This window comes from Coturnix japonica, chromosome 2 (assembly GCF_054131305.1).
Source record: "Coturnix japonica strain WE chromosome 2, WE-NBRP24, whole genome shotgun sequence".
Lineage (NCBI taxonomy): Eukaryota > Metazoa > Chordata > Aves > Galliformes > Phasianidae > Coturnix > Coturnix japonica.
Window position 1 is genome coordinate 134,810,561 of NC_140664.1, and position 20,836 is coordinate 134,831,396.

General features: G+C 49.0%; 1 protein-coding gene across 1 annotated transcript; it reads right to left on the reverse strand.

The window, feature by feature from the left end:
- Positions 1–286: 286 nt before the first annotated feature.
- CSRNP1 (cysteine and serine rich nuclear protein 1) lies at positions 287–13,801 on the reverse strand. Its single transcript, XM_015852900.3, has 5 exons — positions 13,640–13,801; positions 8,412–8,607; positions 5,977–6,236; positions 5,016–5,312; positions 287–4,037 (listed from the first exon to the last, which is right to left on the reverse strand). Exons 2-5 carry the CDS (start codon positions 8,581–8,583, stop codon positions 3,054–3,056), a joined length of 1,713 nt encoding a protein of 570 aa, XP_015708386.2. The 5' UTR covers positions 8,584–8,607; positions 13,640–13,801; the 3' UTR covers positions 287–3,053.
- Positions 13,802–20,836: the final 7,035 nt, after the last annotated feature.

The following is a 20,836-nucleotide window of genomic DNA, read 5'->3' on the forward strand; positions in this document are numbered from 1 at the left end:
GTTGGGCTTTGATACGACCACCATTTCCCATTTCCTTGCTAAAGGTGCTCTGCCCAGTGCAGTTTCAATATCCTGGACAGAGCTGCAGGAATAGGGATGAGGGCAGTATCCCACCCTAGGGGTGTCCTTTGACACTCTACCTTCGTGGTGGCACTGGGTGCCTCTCTGGGAAGACACCTGTCCCTGGGCAAAGTCATGACTGTGAGATCCATCTCATTATTTGGGGGGGAAATAAGGTAAAAACCAGCCATGCTGAAGGCACAAGAAGGGCCAAGACGCTGCCACATTCAAACAAAATGATTTTATTGAAAGTGTAATGGAAATTTCTTCATATTGCTTTGATGAAATGAGAGAACAGCAGCTGTAGACAAATATGCTTTTTTTTTCCTTTTCTTTTTTTTTAAACAAATGCAAATGGATAAGGTAAAAATAAAGCATTTTTTTTGTTTGTTTTAACTTGTACCCTCAAGCAACATAATCACAATATATACACAAAGAAAGCTAAAATAAAGCTATGTTGAAACCAAAGCGTTTCAATCAATACATTAGATAATTACAGATCGTGTCAATAAATAGCCAGTTTTAAAACTGTTTTGAACAGGCAACTTTTTACATAGATAATGAGAAGGAAAAAAAAACAAAACAAAATTATATATTTACAATTCAGTGCCTTGAAAAGAAAAAAAGAGAGGGAAAAAAAAAGTCTTTTTTGGCACCAACACAAATAAAATGAATAAATTATAGAAAAAAAAAAAAAATCCACAAAGGCAGGAGTCAATCCCCGTCATTCATTACAAAACGTGTTGTGTATATATATATATAAAATATATGCATATATTTTATATATATAAATATATACATATATATGCAGAGAAACCGAGGAATGTTATAAAATATATTAGTGCCAATAAATACAGAATGGTACCAGACTTCCAAAAGTCAGTATTTTTGATGCAGTCTGAAGGATAGCAAACTACCACCAGAAGGTAACCAAAGGGGATTTTCAGTCAAAAGAAACAACGGCGACAACAAAAAATAACAGATAGAAAGACAGAAAGATAGAAAGATATCCAGGAAATCCTCCATCTGCCAGTAGTATTCCTACAGTCGCCCTCCTGCCCATGGGGATGGCCCCAGGGTGATGCCTCGTGGGAGGACATGGCGGGTTGGCTCTGCTTCAAGGTTGACCGGCTCAATACCAGAGAAGACGTACAATTAAATAATAATAATAATAATAATTAATAACAATAATTTAAAAACAAAACAAAACAAAAACAACCAGCCTTCACACTACTCATACGCCAGAAGCTTTCTGAATTGCTGGCAGGGTGCTGTGGTGCCGTGGCAAGACTACTTGTCCATCAAGTGGCAGGTCCCAAACAGCCCCATCCCTGCTGGTAGGGACATCAAGGGTTCAGCTAAGGGAAAGGTCCCCACACCCACATTTTAGGATGATTCCCCCCAATTGGGTGAGGGGGGGGTTCAATGTACAGCTGTGGGTTTTCAGCGAGATAACCAGACGCTCATGCTGCTGGCGTAGGCACTTAGCGTATCACTGGCATGCAGATTTGGGTCCAGTTACATGGCATGGCCAAATAGTGTCATGTTCTCAGGCTGATTCAAACAACAAGAAGCTAAGTAGGCTTCTATCCTCCCTCCTAAGCACAACCATTTCTCTTTGTTTTTCCTCCCCTCTGCAATCGTACTCAATAAATAATGCAACAACCTTCATATTCATCTCCTTTCCTTGATTTATCCAATTTATCTGTTAAAAAAAAAAAAAAAAAAAAAAAAAAGAGTATAAACAGTCTGGCCCACAAGTTTCTGGAGCTGCCATACCCTCGATATCTGGGAGTCCTAAGGGTGCTGCTGCCCTTCACTTTGTTCTCCAAAGCCCCACGGGATGCAAAGGTTACCCTGGCTTTCTCCCTCACTGGCAGTTCCTCTGCATATTCAGGCACCATAAGTGATCACAAAAGATCTCATGGCCAAATTCTTAGGAAATTCAATAAATTAGAAAATAATTTACGGAAAGATTTTGGTGGTTTTTGTTAATTAAATAGAGCTAGCTCCTGTTTCTTGAACAGAGGATGGTTCTGCTTGTTTTGCTCCCTATCATGGGTATCAGACTACGTGCTATCACGTCTACAAAGGATGGTTCACTATCAGAGGATGATGTAGGAACACCTCCCTCATCCCTCCCACCCACCTTGCATCAGCTCTTGTAGCAATGTGAGGTGAAGACCAAACAGCCAGCACCTCCCAGACTCAGACAATGAGGTCATCTTTAGGATGTGTGCTGCTGGAGACCTTACTGCCCTTCCAGGTCATTGACAAACCACAGTGCTATTCACGTACTACAGGTAGAAAATAAATAAATACAGATATATTATGCAAAAAAAATATGATTGTGCACATAATACATCTGAGGTATTACCAATTTAAATAAGGTTTCATGCTAGTTCAAGCTTCAGTGGCTAGTTAAATTCTGGAATTTGCAATAAATAGATGAAGGATGATTATGTATATAGTGTACGGATCTCTTCTGTAAACCTTTTCCGATTTAAACTCAAGAGCGCGCTGGTCTGGCTCTTACGCATATCACAAGTTTTCACAATAAATACAGCTTCAAAAGTTGTCTTAAAAAGTTCCCGCGACACTGAAACGGTTCTAGAAGGGGCTGTGTGTACGACTGGCAACATTCTCAAGGAGCATTTCTCAACAGGTCTTTGCATACAAAACACAAGGAAAGTCATATCTGAAAGTCTTCATCCCTCCCTCCCCTCACCCCCCTCCCAACCCCATCATGAAAGTTTAGAAATCTTTGCACAAACAGCAAGAGAACTGATTGTAGCTGCAGTATGTCAAAACGTCCACATTCTATAAAGACCAAAAATAGTTTGTCTGCTCAGAAAGTCTGATTATTATTAATTCTTTTCCTTTACCCTTTTCACATAGCACAAGTGAAAGTCTGCCCGTCCCACTGTTGTTCGGCTTTGGTTTCAGCACCACAACGCTGCCAGTCCTTCGCATTCCCCAGCCAGCCGGGCGCTTCACACCTTCACCGTTTCCATCAGCGATGACTTGATGGCGTCCTCCAAAAGCTGATTGTCTGTGAAAGGGGCTGGGGTTTCAGGGACGGATTCAGATAAACCAATGAGAGACTCCAAGAAACAGGAGCCCTGATCTCCAGCTTGCGGGAAACCGGGGAAATTAGGCAACTGAAACTGTAACGCTGAGAAGTTATCAAGGTTCTCGTACTCCTTCAAGGAGTTGTAAAGGGGTCCCAAGTTATAGTCTGAGAAAGACTGGAAGAAATCCAAGGAGTCAGAGGAAAGGCTGAGGTCAGCATAGCTCTTGGAACACGACTCAGCCGGGGCTGGGGCGCAGCACGACACCCCATCACAGCGCGAGTGCATGGCCTCCTCCAGCAGCCCACCACTGTCCTGGTTGGCATTCTCGTCCAGGCACTCAGAGAGGTGGGATGAGGCCCCAGGGCCAGGCTTGGCCTCACAGCCATGGTCCTCGATAAAGAAGTCGGCGGGGTGGAAACAGCTCAGGTTGTCCTGGCAGTGGTCTCCCTCCTCCTCGGCATCCGAATCGTTGAAGTGGAGGATGCGTGCCAAGCCATCATCATCAACGTCCGACTGGGACTTGTCAGAGGGGAGGCTCTCGTAGGGTTCCTCCAGGTCCTCGCTGGGGTGGGAGGAGATAGAGGAGTCTGTCATGTCACTGCTACAGCTGTTCTCCCCCAGGGCTTCCAACTCAGGGCTGAACTGGAAGGTGGGGGCCAGCGGTGCCGTGCGTTCCTCCAAGGGCCCCTTTGCCGCTGCGCAGCCCAGCTGAGGCAACCGCTCCCGGAAGGGAGGTTCAACCTCTGCCACCCCTTCACTGCTCTGCTGCTGCTTCTCCAGTTCCAGCTTCATGATGGTGTGGATGAAGTGGGTCTGCACCCGGGCCTGGTTGAACTCAATCCTGCCTTCCGTGTTGCCGCAGCCGTCCTTGGTACAGCCACAGGGGAAGGAAGTGTGGTCCATCTAGGGGGAAAAGGACACGGGGGTAAGGACCCTCACCCAAAGCCCAAACCACCTCAATTCACCCCCAGAAGCTCACACATCACCTTTCAGCATGGGTGAGGGGTTTAAAAGCAAGACAAAAAATACAAGTTACCAAAAAACCCCTCACCACCTGCTTTTTGGAAGAGTTGTCTTAAAAAAGGTGAATTTCAGTACAACTGAATAAAGTCAAAGGGTTAAAAAAAAAAAAAAAACAAAAAAAACAACCACAAAAAAAGCAAAATGTAATACGCCAAAAGTAGGCAAATGTGAATTTTTGTATATTGCACCATGATATTTAATATCTGATCTATATCACAAGCTTCTGCCTCTCAGCAGGATAAAGGACAAACTGCTCCACTGGTATCTGCGGCACTTTTACGTCCCAGCTGTGAGCAGCCACTAGAGGGGGGCTGTGACATGCACACAGAGCATGAGTCCTCCTGAGCACATCCATCTGCTTGTGAACATCCAACTGCACACACACACACACACCCTACACCACCCAGCCTGCAACCACAGCACAGAGCAAGCGAGCAGCTCCCACAGTAGTGAATGCTCCCCCCAAACACAACAGGGCAGCCATCTCTGAAAACAGAAACTAAAAAAAAAGTGAATAAAGGTAACTAAGTGCAGCTACAGAGGTTACCCTGTGATATGCAGGTGGGCCTGCAGAGCTGACACTGATGCTCCCACGTGTGCTGGGAGTTGGGATACACACCAAGAGGGAGAATAAAAATAAAACCAAGGGAGGAGGAGAAATTGGAGCCTTGTGGGAGGAGCTAAGAGCTTCTCTTTGCCAAGACATCCCACACAGTCCGTCTCCTTCTGCCATTCACCCTGTGGGTGCACCTGCACGTCCCCATGGGATGAGCGATTTGGGAGGAGGATGCTTTCCAGCAGCATCTCCAAGAGCTTTTCCCACTTCACTTTGAGGAGATGCATGAGACAGGGCAGTACCTGGCACTTAATGCCTGCCAAGCTGCAGCTGCAGGTCTCGGGATCGCAGACCTCCTGACAGTCACAGCCACAGTCCTCCCGGGACAGGCGGATGCTGTGCAGCTCCCGCTTCTCCTCCTTGTCAATCTTCTTCACCCCAACAGCTTTGAGCAGCGCACGCCTCTTCTTGGCTGGGTAGGGCTGGAGGAAAAAGCCATCCTCCAGGTCCACGTTGCTGATGTCGATGTCATCGTCGGAGATGTCTTCAATAGTGAGCTGGTTGGCTTCCTCCGATTCCTTTGTGCCATTCATGGTGAGCTGAGGGCAAAAGATAGGCAAGGTGTTACAAAGCTGTCAGGGACACCAAGCTGTGACCGTCAACACCTCAAGTCAGGACAAATCACAGAATCATACAGATTGGAAAAGACCACTAAGGTCATCTAGTCCAACCCCAACTCATCCCCACCATGCCCACCAACCACATCCCTCAGTGCCATATCTCCATGTTTCCTGAACAACTTCAGGGATGGTGACTCCACCACCTCCCTGGGCAGCCTGTTCCAATAAATGAATCATAGAATAATCCAAGTTGGAAGGGACCCATAAGGATCATCAAGTCCAACTCCTGGCTCCACAGAGGACCATCCAAACATCAGACCACACTTCTAAGAGCACTGTCCAGACAATTCCTGACTTGCCCCAGTGGTGGCCACCTCCATAACCAATATCTGTCTCAGAGCCTCCAGAAAGAAACCTGAGAGCCCATAGACCATGGGGTGCACAGCATCTCACTCAGGTCCCACATGAACACCAGGTGAACACCTGCTGGGGGAGCTGAGCATCACTTCTTTCAAGGCAGAGAACTGACCGATGTTTCTCAGAGACCCACAGAAGGTTCTGAATCAATGCCCCAAGGACTTGGAAAGACCAACACAAAGAAGAAACCTTCATAAGAAAAGACACCCCCAATCCAGCCACTTACTTTCCATTTCAAAGCTTCCAACTTCTCCTCTTTCAATTTCTCTTCCAGTTTCTCCCGACGAACGTTTTCTTGCTCCTTGGAAAACTCTGCTAATGTGAACTGTCGGGATGAGCTGTGTTTGCTCACCATCCCCAGCGTGCAGCCCCCACGGCTCGGCACACTCGTGAAGCCCTGGCAGCGTGGGAAGTAGAACACAGTGACCCGGTCAAACTCCACATTGTTCTTCTTTAGCCGTTTGGATTTCTTCAGGATGGACGTGGCTAAAAATGGGGGAGAAAAGAGTAGACAGTCAGCAATGCCATCTTGAAGGTGGAGGTAAAACACTTTGCTAAATACTATGAACCAGACTCGCAATGGTGACATAATACGGTAAGGTCACAGCATCTTGTGTTATGGGATCTAAAGGTGGAAAGTGGATACAGGGGAAAAACTAAGCCAAGTCCTGATTGGAGTCACCACTCAGATTCACCCTAATAAACGCCCACTGCTTCTCCTCCTCACCACAACTTCTGCCAGGAAATACATTTGCTTATTCTTCACATGCAGCAGAGCAGAATGAACAAGCAGCCAACCACCCTGCACACCTGTCCTGCTCCCCTCACCGCTGTCCCCAGGGTCCCAAAACACTGACACACTGATGCTTCAGCTCCAGCTTTTGGGGTAGGGCAGAAAACAGCCTGAAAACAGGCTGCTCCTCCCGGTATTTCCTTTTACCATCCACTGGGAGGAACCGTGAAGCTACAGTTTATTCTTGTAATACTCATTTGAGAGCAGCTGCAAAGATGTTAATCTTGATGCAGGTGATTCTGGGGTAAACATGGCAATGCATGATTCTGGTTTATCTTACACTGCTGAAATACACAGCACTTTGAGTAGAGCTCCTCCAGACATATCTGGTTCTGTGCATGCAGATGGAGCAAGTGGGGATGGGGAATAATTGGTCAGAACAATTTCACAGAATCGTAGAGCTGCCTGAGCTGGAAGGGACCTTTAAAGGCCATCTGGTCCAACCCCCCTGCAATGAACAGGGACACCCACAGCTCCATCAGGTGCTCAGAGCCTCCTCCAACCTGACCTTGGGTACCTCCAGGAATGGGACATCCACCACCTCTGTGAGCAACCGGTGCCAGTGCCTCATGACCCTTACTATAGAAAGCCTTCCTTATATCCCATCTAAATGTCCCTTGCGCAGCTTGCATGCCAGGAAGGAAAGGCAGCAACACACACATTCAGTGTCTGATTGTTTTGGTATCACTCTCTGCTAATGAAGTAGTGGGAATATGGGAACAAGCAGCCAGGAAGGGCTGGGTAAATCCCCGGCACAAGACTGAGCTGTGCTGCTTGGATAGCAGAGCTGAGAAAGTGCAAACTGAACAGCAGGCTGCACCTACATTTCACAGGTTTTGCTTGCCAAAACATTGCATTTCAGTTTCAGATGGAAAGAAAAAAAAAAGGGGGGGGGGGGGGAAAGCATTCACCCAGCTGTGTCAGCAGCTTCTGCTCACTTGCTGAGGGTTTCAAACCAGGCTGCGCCATCACTTTGATGCTATCTCTGCATTGTGCATTGCTTTTTCATAATAACCTTGATTCAATCTTCTAAACCATCAGCTCTTTATCAAGAGGCAACTTAACCACCGCCAGCATCTATCGACCGAGCTGCTGCACTTTGGCATTTGCTTCTCCCTCCTTCCCACCCCCCCACCCCCCTTCCTCCAATTGCTTTTCCATTCCTGACCCTTTTTCAATGGAGCCAGAGAATACAAAAAGTTCATTGTTTTGTCACCAAACCTGGGAAGACAAGCAAGAATGAGACTCTTTATTATTACAAGACTTCTAAAGCCTTTTCAGACCACTGCGTGTTTGTGTATGTCTGCTAAGTGGAGCTTAACTGCTATATACAGTGGGTGTTCAGTGTAATTTACTGGGTTGGACCATTTCTCCTCCTCGAAGATGGTCTCCTATTGTCTTTCTTTTCCCTTTGCACAGCAGATAAGGGATTTTATGACCTTGTCTTCTGCATGTTTTCCTAAAAGCCCTCAAAACCGATGATGCTGGGAAAACAAAACAGCATTTATCTGTACTGACAGCAGAGGCAATGTCAAACGTGTTGTGTTCTTTGGCAAAGTCCCCACCTTCCATAGGAAATGGGTTCTGAAATGGTAATTAGGCTGCTGGTTAATCATTTTTCAAAACCAGCATTACACGCTGTGTGTTCCATAGTTGCCTATGGAATAGCTGAGAATGTGCTGAGGGGTGAAGGATGCTCTGATAGCAGCATCCTCTGGACCAGAGGTCCCATAGGCCCAGAAACTTGGGCAAAAAAGTTGCAAGCAAATGGCAAAATGGTGGAAGGAGAAACTGAGGGAGACTCTCATGAAGACATTTAGGGGGGTTATAAGGACAGGGCAAACAGGACTAGGCAATAGGAGACTCACGGGTAAAGCCAGGTGTTATGGCAGAGCTGGGCTTGCTGTCTCCACGGGAGCAGTCCTCATCTGAGTCCCAGCCTGAGGATGCCGAGGAGGACAGAGGGGAGCAGGAGGAGGAGGAGCAGTAGGTGCTGTCATCCCCCAGCTCTTCATACTTCCTTTTCAACACCCCGCTCATGGTGACGCCGTATTGTTCATATACCTGCAAAAGAAGGGAGGAAAGCGTCATCAGAGAGGGAAACCAGCCCACTTACAGTCTACACAAGCTCAGTGCAACCACGCAGGTGTGACTCCCCAAAGGCTCACCCCACCACCACACCTCTCTGCCTCCCCTGCACGCAGCCGCAATTCCTCTCCTCCTTTAGAGGTAGAACACAACTGCCCAGGAACCCATTCAATCAACGCAAACGTTATCCAACAATAATTACTACATTTTGCTTACTAATTCTTTTATGTTAACTCCTTCCCCCTGATCGCTTTCTGTGCAGTTACAGCTCGAGTGTCTTGCTAATTACAAAAATAAGCCGGTTTGCAGAGAACAATCTGCTGGCATGATTTACTTGCTACAGCCCCCTGGGGAAACAGACTTATTAAATGAAGCACTGAAATACAAATATATCAACTGCGAAGAACAGCCCTTCTCCTCACGGTGCCTTTCATAGTCAGTCCCCCATTCAATAAGCTATTCTTGTTTAGGCTGGGTTATGTATCAAGCATAGTAGCAATTAAAAACAACGTAGCTAATTAAAAACAAAGGAGCTCTGTGCTTGCCTAGATTCCTAAATTTCCTTCACGCTCTCCGACTGCCCATCTCCAGCATTCACAACCCAGTGTCCCTGGAGCAGCATGGCGGTAGAGCAAACCTAATGCTAATGGAAGCGGTGCCCTCATGCCCTCTTGTGAAACCCTCCCACCAGCACAACCTACTCCTCGTAACCGTAACCGTATCACTTTCTCACCCTCTTTTGCATGTCTGGAAGTGAATTTAAATCTTAAAAAACCAACCTCCTCCTAACAGCCCTGAGCAGACAGCACAGAAACTGCACAGGCTTCAGAACCTCCTCACTTTGGGATGCTCAATATCACAATAGTGCTTGTAATGGTGGGTGCCTGCAAAGCCCCACTGCTTATCAATCATTTTCACTGACAGCTTCCAGGAGCCAGAAGTCCCCTGAAAGGTTAAAGATGGATGGACAGAGCAGTTCCAGGCTTGGAAGAAGTTAATCATTGCATGGGGCTGCATGTGCCAGAGGTTGTGTTGTTGGGGCCTTGACCCAAAGCTGATGTGGAGAAGGTGGATGTGGCAGCACGTCCAATCCAGCACCAGTGCTGAGCCCTCTCCTCCCTTTTCTCTTGCAAAGTGTTGGCAGACACAATGTTGCAAACTCTCTAATCTCCCGGTTTTCAATTCTTTTTCCACCTCCCCTTCTGCTGATGGTCACTTCTAAGTGCCCAGAAATGAACGAAAAAGCTTCCAAAATGAAGAAGTCCAAAACGAAGCACCTCCTTGTTCACATAGAATGGCCAAAAAAGTCCACAAAAACAAACACAGGTGGCTCTGGGATGCACCCACTTGCTGCTGCAAGGCCGTCTCCTCTATCCCTACTGAAGGATGTTGCCTTCCAGCCAATGGGAGGAGAATGCAGAAGATCCATAAGATGAGAGTCAAGTGGGCACTGCTGTCACTCTGGCTTTGTCCCACCCTGCAGGGACACCAGTGGGCATCACAGAGAAACCCTCAGGCAGTGACATGGCTTTTTGGCCAAGCTCACCCCATCCCTGTATCAGTTCACCACCTCTTTCCACGTTCCATCCATCCACCCAGCCTTCCAAGCACAAATGCTCGCCTCTCCACCCCAAATCCTGACTGCAGGGATGAGCTGGGCAAGGACCAGCTGCCAACAGCCTGGGCAGCACCAGGACTTCATCTACCTACAGCCAAAAAACACCAAACCAGCATCTTCTAATGAAGGGGCTTCCCCAGTTTGTATAATTCCTGAGGAAGCGAGCAGGATGGTGCCGCTGTCCCAGCACTCAGCAAACGGAGCCGTGTTTTAGACAGTCCTATTTTTTACATCTATTTTGACAAGATACCTCTACATCCATCAGCCCCCTATAAACACCACCCTCATGGGGTTCAGCCATCAGGGCAAAAAGTCAGTGCCATGCACAGAGCACAACCAGTGCCCTCCTCCAGGCACCATCAGTGCCCTCCCCTCCTTGCTTGCTCCAGCAGCAGAACCCAAGCCGTGAGAGCAGCGCTGTTGAAACCATGGCTGGGATCGCTGAGCTGCGGCGATGCCGCAAGCCTGAGACTCCCATCCGCATCTGTGCCTGCCACAGAAGTCACAAAAATGTGCACAGCAGCGTGAAAAACAGAAAATATCAGCGCTCGGCAGTGGAAATCTCTGCAAGCAGCTCAGAGCGCAGGAGGATTTTACCACCTTTACTCCCTCCCTCCCCCCCTCTCTTTCTCTCTCTCTCTTTTTTTACATAACCTGAAATAAAATAATCCTATCTTCCTTTTAGTTGCCAAAAAAGACATTCTGTTCTTGGCTAAGACTTCTTACTCATCTATTTTACTGAAAACAGCTTTTGGAACAAGTACATAATGCAATGGATCAAACCCGCAGGAATTCCTCTCTGGCACCAGAACTCCCACTATCCTGGGAATACTTTCTAACAAATATTTAGCCCAGATGTGCATTCCTTTCTTTTCCTCTCTGTCTCCCTTCTTTTCTTTTCCTTCTTTTTTTCTTTTCCCAAGCTATTTTTTTTTTTAGGGGGTGTGGGGGTGGGGAGCTGGAGGGGGGGTAAAAAGGGGAATGAATCTGCTAAGTCCCATTTCTGGCACTGGGCGAGTTGCAGAGCAAAGCCTTAATACGCAGGAATGCAAAGAATTAATGTTTTAACTATCCTCCACTTGGACAACGTATCAACAGTAAATATTTCGAGTCATTTGGATTTCAGAAAGCGAAGCCCAGACAGAAGAGGAGGGCACCCAAAATCCTACAGGGCTTGGTTGTAAAGGGGGCTGCACAGAGGCACAGGGAGGAAGTGTTGGGGTGTTTGCAAGGAGCAAAGCATGAGGCACGTAAAGGGAATCTCTCCTGGAAGCAGCTCCTGAGGGAATGCAGGAGAATGGCGGCGTTTGCAATTTGATTTTCCAGCTGGAGAGGATCCCAAAAAGGTGGAAGGATCCCAAATCTGCACGTGAACTGAAAGCAAAGTTCCTTCTGCAAAGCAAGAAAACAAGCAGTGCGACGTATGGATTTTCCTGCCTTGGGAGCATCCTGCAACCCCAGGGCAAAGGGGCTGAGCCTTCAACAGGGCCCAGTATTGCTTTTAAACCCAACACTACGGTCTGCATGCTGAACACAGGCAGAGGTTTTTCTCCCTTTTCCAGGTGTTATTCGCACCTCCCGACCTCAACATCATCACAAAAAGACATCAGCGCGGAGCCATCAGCCCTCAGTCACCATCAGTCCTCAATCACAGCCGTCCACTTAACCATTTTAACTCCTGCCATCTTTACCGAGGTGCGATGGGGAGCCCGTAGGGTTTAGCCCAGCTGATTTTCACCCTCTCCCACGGTTGGGTTTAGGGTTTCACAGCCTTCCCCTGGTTATAAATAGCCCTCAGGCACTCGCCGTGCCCTCAGCGGTCCTCCTGCCAACGCCACCCATGGGAAGCAGGGCACACACGTGAGCCAATATTTGGGGAAGCCCATCAAGAAACGGCTTCACAGCTTTGCCATCAAGCCCTTCCACCTCACTGACAGCCCAAAAGGTAAATAAGAAACATTAAGAAAGGCATTAAAAAGGTTATCTGACACAGCCCGACCGCAACACGCTTTCGGATGTACTCTGCACCGTAATAAATATGAACGGAGCCAGGCGTGCTTTTGTCTAGGAAAATCCTCCATTTGATTACGCCCAATGAATAATTCAGGGCAGGTTTTCCGTGTGTGCCCTCCTGCAGGTACACGCTGTGCTGAGCGCTGCCCCCCGGCTCCGCTCCGCTCCTGCGCTGAATTATTCAAGGCAGGAATGCGAAGCTCCGGGTGTCCTCCGTGAGCGAGAAGGGAAGGGAAAAAGGCATAAAAAACGGTAGTGATAAAAATATAAGAGCAATAATGAATTGAGATGTGGAGCTGCGTGAATTAAAAAGAGCAGAGGGGGTAAAGAAAAGAATGATTAAAATAATAATAATAATTAAAAAGAGGAAAAGGTGAAGCTCCGTGGAATAGAACAAAAGGGAAAAAAAAAAAAAGAGAAAGAAAAATGAAGAATGTTTAAAACGTGAAGCTTCGTGGAAAAAATAATGATAATTATAATAATAAAGGGGGGGAGGAAGAAAAAATAATTAACAAATAATAATGATAATAATTGGCTCTGGGACGGGGCTCAGCCTCATCCCAAAGTGATACGGCGGAGGTGATGAACGCTCCGGGAAAACTGGAGCAGCTCTATGTGTGGAGGGCTTCCCTTCGACTCCTCCGGTTCCCTTCGACTCCTCCGGTTCCCTTCGGCTCCTCCGCTTGTTCCTTTCTCCCTTTCCCCACGAGCGGTGCCAAAGCCGCCGCTGTGCGCTGAGCGCTGCGGGCGACCCGCTCCGTCCGTCGGCGAGTCCGTCGGAGCGCCGGTAGGTGTTGCTGTAGCGACGGGAATACATCCCCGGCTGGGAGCTCCGGGGCAAAGCGAGCCGGCCAGCTTTCCTCCCCCCCTACCTCCCCCCTCACACACACCTCCTCCTGTTCTCCCCCCGCTTTTCTTTCAACATCGCAAAACTGCAGCCGCAGCCTCAGCGAGAGGCGACGGGGTGCGAATCCATCGCTGTCCGGCTGGAAAACCGGGGGGGACTCACCGCGGAGACCCCCACCACCCACCTCCCCAAGCCCCCCATTCCCGTCTCGCCCGAGCCCCGATCCGTACGTTCCCCCTCCCCGAGTCCTACCGCCCCCGGGCGCTGAGGGCACGGCAGTCCCGGTCCAGACGGCGCCTCCGCGTCGCGTCCGCCCGGCTCCGTCCTCCGGGACACGGACAGCCCCGACCCCCGCGGTTCGGAACGCCGAGCCGCAGCCCGCTCACCCGACGGCGGACGGCGATCCGCAGCCCCGACGGACGGACGCGAGCGGTACAGACCCGACGGCGGCGAGCCACGAGCCGGACCGTTGGCGATGCAAACCCCCCCCTCCAGCCTCCCCTTCCCCCTCTCCCCGCTCCGGGCTCTACCTGCTGCTGCGGCTGCGGCTCTCGGCGCGGCGGCTCCGGCTGCAGTGGCGGCGGCGCCTCCCGCTCTGCCGCTGCCGGGGCTGCGCCGCGCCGCACCGCGCTGCCCTTTTTCGTCAGTGGAAAACTCCGGGCTCTGACGCAGGCGGTGACAGGAGCGGGGCCGGCGCGATCCCGGGCCCGCCCGGCTTCCTGCCCCCCCGGGCGGGGCGCTGACTCAGGGCCGCCGTCGCCTCCGACGCCGCCGCATCCCCGCCCCGCCCGCCGGGGGCGCTGCCCGAGAGGGACTTGGGGGGCGGCGGGCGCCGATGGAGTCAGGGGGGGCAACATAGAAACATGAAGGGATGGGAGACACAACCGCGATGGGAACCCAGAAAGGGTTTGAGTTGCATCAGAGAGTTCAGATCCCGTTAAAGTTTGGGGACACGCAGCTATGCCAGGACCCCAAAAGGGGTTTGGGTACTGAGAGTTATTCAAATGCCACATGGAGTTTAGCAACCCTCAATTGTGACCCTAAAAGGGGTTTGGGTACTGAGAGTTATTCAAATGCCACATGGAGTTTAGCAACCCTCAATTGTGACCCTAAAAGGGGTTTGGATGCCTCAGGGTGTTCAGATCTATCAGAAGTTTGGGCACTCACAACCACACTGGGACCCTGAAAGGTGTTTGGGATCCTGAAAGGTGCCTTGAGTTATTCAGATCCCTCAAAGGTTTTGGGGATGTAGCCATGCTGGGATTCCAGAAGGGTTTGGTTGCCTCAGTGTGTTCAGATCCCATTGAAGTTTGGTGAGGACACAGCCATAACCAGGACCCAAAATGAGGTTTGGGTGCTTCAGAATGTTGAGATCCTACATGGAATTTCAGAACCCACAATTGCACTGTGACCCTGAAGGGAATTGAGGTGCCTCAGGGAGTTTGGATCCCATGGAAGTTTGGGGACACATGACTACGTTGGGACCCCAGAAGGGGTTCGGGTGCCTCAGGGTTTACAGATCCCATGTGGAATTTGGGAACCCACATTGTGATCCAGATACCCCAAGAGGGGTATCCCAAAATGGATTTGGGTCTCCCATGGGATTTGGGTCCCTCGAGGCATTTGGGATCCACAGACCTGTGAATGACTGAAACCCAGAAGAGAGTTTGAACTCTGTGAGGGGTTTGGACTCCACAGACCTGACCCCTGGAAGGGCTTTGGGATGTGCAAGGGGTTGGTTATCCTAAAGGGTTCTGAAACTCATGAGCAAGGATTAACCTTGTAACAGAGTTGAGCTCTACAAGGAGTTTGGGTATCTTTATGATCCATGGGCACAGCTTGGACCCCAAGACTGAACTAGGACCCCAGTGAGGGGGATCCCTCAAGGGACTGGCAGTCACTGAAAGATGTTTGAGTCCTATGAGGATTTTGAACCCCACAAGGCACTTCAGACCCACAAGCAGACTGGGGTCCCAAGATTTCAGCTGGTGGGTTTGGGCCTCACAGAGTGTTTTGGGACACGTGAGCAAGTGTTGACCACTGGAAGGAGCTTGGACTCACAAGACTGGCAATTCCAAGCAGGCTGGGCTGCAAAAGGTATTTCATCCCACAACCACTTTGGGCCCCACAAGCAAATTTTAGCCTCTTTAGCTTGTTTGGGACCTCCAAAAGTCCTGAGGCATAACAGGAAGGCTTGACCACAAAATTGAATTTTGGAACAAAGTGGATTTATACCAAAAAGGTTTTGAGGCCCTACAGACAAAGGTTAATTTCCTAAGGGAATTTGGGCCCCCCAAAAGGGTGTAGGCCCCATGAGTATAGATTGGCCATGAAAACTCAATCAGATCCCTTTCAGCACTGAGTGAGATTCACAGATTCACAGTAACAGAGAAATATAGCATCGTAGAATGGTTTAGGTTGGAATGGACCTTAAAGCCCATCCAGTTCCTCCCCCTGCTATGGGTAGATACACCTCCCACCAGATCAAGCTGACTAGAGCTCCATCCAACCTGGCCTTGAGCACCTCCAGGGATGGGACACCCACAGCTCTCTGGGCAGCAATGCCAGTGCCTCACCGCCCTCTGAGTTAAGAATGTCTTCCTAATATCATATCTAAACCCACTCTTTTTAGGTTAAAAAGTCATTACCTCTTGCCTTATCACTATCAGACTATCTAAAAAGTTGGTCTCCATCTTTTTTGTAAGCACTGAGTCCTATCTTCAGGGCAGGAGGCCCTTCCTGAACGTAGCGGCGTACAGCACTCAGTCTCCAAAGGAGTGGTTTTCCTGAGGTTTCGTTGACCATGTTTGGACATGGCCATGATTAATATTTCCTGACAGGAAGACGTCATGTGTGCAGGCTTTCCTTTTTGGGGTTTGGGTTGTGGGTGAGCAAGTTCAGGTTGTACGCTGGCTCCTTGCTTCCTCCAGTTCTCAGACTACACCCGGCGACTCCGTGTCGGTTGCGGTTCTGGCGCCTGTGGGATGTCACCGTACCATCCCTGGGGACACGTAGGGCTTTGTTATGGTGGGACTGGGGCGTAACATCGCTGCTCCGTACGGCGTGTCTATGAGATGGAGGGCAGGTCGTTTGTCACTGTCCCTGAGCTGAGTTTGGCATGAAAGCCAGGGTATGGGAGAAAGGGGATATCCTGGAAAAGTGACCTCCGGGTCAAACTTCTGCCTCGCTTTTATTTGTTTCGAGGAAAGTAAAGGCGCTGTGAGATGGAGCCTGGTAGAAGTTAACACAGAAGGATAAATTGCCCTCAAACAGCATAAGACGTTTTCTTGTGTAGGTTGAATGGAATATTTCACTCTGTGTGCATTTTGTTGATGTTGCGTCTCTGAGACTCCATACTCCAACAAAATGACTTGAAAGGGAAGGGAAAAAAAAAAACCAACAACCAACATACAGCTATTTCTTTCTAACCCAAACCAGGTTGGTCTGTTTTTGCCATGGCTTTTCCATCTCAGGAGAAATATCCTCCTCTCCCCCATGTCCAGGAAAGCCACCATTCCTTTGCCAAGGCTGCTGGCAGCCTGGCCTGGAGCTGGGTTCCCTGGCTGGATGCCATGTGAGCATTGCTCTGATCGGAAGAAATTCCCTGCTGAGCATCCCGGCAGAGCACAGTGGCTCAGACCAAGTGCAGGATGCAGCAGGAAGGAGCAGAGGAAGATGCTGCAGCTTGTATGAGGCAGCCAGATTTGTAGAGACCTTAAAGATCCAAAGTTCCAACCCCCCTTTTATGGGCAGGTTGCCACCCACCAGCTCAGGCTGCCCAGGGCCCCATCCAACCTGGCCTTAAGCAGCTCCAGGAATGGAGCATCCACATTCTCTGGGCAGCAGTGCCAGTGCCTCACAACCCTCTAAGTAAAACATTTCTTCCTAATCAGTAAATAATTTCTTCCTAACATCTAACCTAATTTTCACCTTTTAGTTTATAACCATTTCCCCTTGCCCTATCACTACAAGTTGGCCCCTCTCCCTTTTGTACACTTCCTTCAAGTGCTAGTAGGCCACAATGAGATCGATCAGAGCCTTCTCCATACTGAACAACCCCATCTCCCTCAACCTTTCTTCATAGAAGAGGTGCTCCAGCCCTTTGATCATCCTCAAGATGGACATTAAATGGAACAGCTTTACCATTCACCTGCACTGAGAACCACAGGAAGGGTGTGGCTGTACTGGGTCCCACCACAGAAATGCAATGGATGATGTCGTGTGCTTCCCTCATTGATCTTACACCAGCATAAGTCCATGAGAACCTTCTCCCAATTTGAAGCTGATGCTGGAAAATGGTCCAAGTGTGTAAGGCCCTACTTGCTATGTTGTTACTTACCCATTGGGTAGTTATGGGTGAATTTAATGCTAAATCCTGTCCTTTCTGTACATGTTATGCTGCGTTGCCAATCCTTGATGCATATAAGGACGTTGTAATACAGCGCTCTCCTTAATGTACTTAAGGCACTTTGTAGTTAAGTGTAGTTGTTGCCCAGAGGAGCTGTGGGTGCCCCGTTCCTTTATGTGCTCAGTGCCAGTCTGGATGGGGCCTTGGGGAGCCTATTCTGGTGGGGGTCAGCCAGCCCATTGCAGGGAGATTGGACAGCTGGAGAATACAGCCTATGTGCTGAGGAGTGCTGATATAATTTTTTGATTCCCAACAAGTGTGCAAAAATCATCAACCCGAGTGAGAAAGTGTTAATGTAGACTGCAGACACAGAGTGGGAATTGTGACAGTGCTGTGAAGCTTCAGCCACCGCCAGTGATGGTTAGCGGCAGAAAAGCAGTGTTATGCAGACAGCTGTGTCCTTGTTTAACCCGACTGATGGTTAACTTGGGTGTCAACAGAACCCCTTGTGCTGGGATTTGAAGATGGGGGATGAGGAGTGTTGAGCTTTTATTGCTCCTTGATGTGCAGAGAGCTGAGTTAGCGCCGAGATGTTGCCCATGATGGGACCGCTGTGGTCCTTGCAAGGGTATCACCCTCCCAGCAGTAATTAAATATCCAGCTTTCAGGTGTAATTACCAATAACAGGAGCCTACAAAATCAGTTCTAATGTATGCTCAACTGTTTGGTCGTCTCCATTCCCTGAAAGACACCAACACAGGGACAAGGAGCGAACTCCATCCTTCGCCACATTCAGTGGCGATCAACCATCTCCAGACACCGATGGGGCCCAAAATTACCATCCTGGATTCCTAATGGGTCCTGAAGGAAAGAGAACCTTACAACCTTACAGCACAGCTTCTTCAGCACCGAGCTGGTTGGGAAATGGCAATTTTTCAGCTCTAGGACCTGCCTCCTGCTCTGGGTTTGTAATTGGTGGTGTTGGCTGCGAGCCAGGCAGCTCTCACAGCTCTGTCTTGTGAGGACAAAACCCCCATTACTTTTTTGCTCCCTAATTCTCTCAAGGTGTGCTGCTGTCTATCAATAGAGTCACCATGAGGTAATAGAAATTACAAGCCTCTCCAGACTTATTTGTCTGAAAGCGTTTCTTGTAAAAATAATTATGTGGGTCTCCGGAACCGTGCTACGTGAGAATGGTAGAAAGAGAAAGTTTGGAAATTAAAATGCAACAAAAGGCTCTTTATGATAACCTGGGAGGGAGACTGGGTGAGAGGCCTACTGCCCTTCCATTGAGCTGACTGGAGGGAAAAAGCAAATGTTGGGGGCTGTTGGTTGCTTTACTCCAGACCCCAGCACATAGGTTCTGTATTTGTTGAGGCACTGCTTGGAGTTTGTTCCCTGCCCTTACCATGATCATAGAGCACAGTTTTGAGTTGGAAGGGACCCTTAAAGGCCATCTGGTCCAACTCCCCTGCAGTGAACAGGGACACTCACAGCTGCATCAGGTGCTCAGAGCCCCATCCAGCCTGACTTTGAGTATCTCCAGGGATGGGGTACCCATCATGGAGACTTTGCACCTCCAGCTTTGCTCGCTCTGCCTGGCTGCAGGCTGAGTATGGAACTTCACCCACAAAAACACCCTCCAGAGAACGAATGTGTAAAGTGATGTGGCAGACAAGCTGAGGAGGACATACCTGAGCTGTCTGAAAATGTGACTGCCCTCCTGCCTCCAGCAGAGAACCAAACATTTGGGCTCTGGCATCTCAGTGCAATCCTATTGTGATGCAAAATTTGTGCTAGACTGGGAATGGGAACATCTGGGGAAATATGGAGCAGGGACATTGCTTCCCCTCATAAGCTGTTGCGAGACTGACACTGGGCTGAAGCAGCAGTTAAATATGTACGTCAATTATATATATACATACAGAAGTGCATGTATCTCTATATATTTAACTCAAATAAATTCAGAGGAAATCTCATCTAACCTCTGCTCTCACGTCTCTGAGAGCTGAAGTAGCATTTGGTGGCCATGGTGACACTTGGCTGCTTTCTTCTTGGCACCTGAGCTCAGGATCATGGAATCATAGTGTGCTCTGGGTGGTAAGGAACCCTAAAGCCTATCCACTTCCAACTCCCATCTGCCATGGACTGTTGCCACTCATCAGATCAGGCTTCTCAGTGAGCCATCCAACCTGGCCTTGGGCACCCGCAGCTCTGGGCAGTTGTGCCTCTTGCTCCAACACCCTGTGACCCATCTGGGCTTTCCCTCTTTGCTCACAGCCTTCCCTGTGCCTCCAGCTGCTGCCCAAAATGCACAGGGAAGATATGTATATATGTACACACACTTGCAGATACACTTAATTGCATAATGTATCCATGGTGGTAACATCTACCAGTGGGAGAGGCCTATGTGAGACAGTATGATAATGAAACACTTACCAAGAGGCAGACGGGGATGGATGTGGTCCTGGTACAACCAGAGTGTCCACCAGCTCATAGGAAATGAGTCCAACCTGAACACGACTGGGATGCAATTATAGTAGGATCATAGAATGGCCTGGGGTGAAAAGGACCACAGTGCTCATCTGGTTTCAACCCCCTGCTGTGTGCAGGGTCACCAACCAGCAGCCCAGGCTGCTCAGAGCCACATCCAGCCTGGCCTTGAATGCCTGCAGGAATGGGGCATCCACAGCCTCCTTGGGCAACCTGTTCCAGTGCTTCACTGAGAGGATTCAGAAAGGGCAATAAACCCTTCTGGTCTGCATTTTGGGTTTTGGGCTCCTAAATATCGACACACACAAAACTTTCCTTCTTGACTGTGGCAGCTGTAAAAAAAATATTATAATAATGAGTTCAGTCCTTGAAATGAAAGCCAAGATTTCCATGTAATGATCTGACCCCTGGAGACAGGCTTCTAAGAAAATTGCCCCAGAGTGTGGCAGGTTCCCTGCATCCGCCAAGCACATGTGCATGTCCAGACACTGGATTTAGAGCAAGGCTTTGGTGAGCCAGCATCTGCCAGATGCAGTCTGGGGCACAATGAAAAGAAGAGGCTTCTTGTTTCAAGAAACATCATTTTGAAATCAGCCTAAGAGAAAGAAAGAGACAAGGTATACAAAAGGAGGTTGATTTTAAGCCAGAAAGAAGATATTGTGGGAGGCCTGATGCGGCTTTTTAGGGCTGAGATTCTCCCCAGAGCCGTGATTTTTTGTTCATCCATTGACCTGATTAATCCTTGCTGGCTCTGCCCGTGGTTGAGGTCGTGTCACCCATGTTGGAGAACAGCACAGACCCAACTCCACAGGAAAACACTGCGGGGGAGAAATAGTTCTTGAAGTCAAGCATTGCAATTTACTAACAGGTTTATTAAAATCTTATT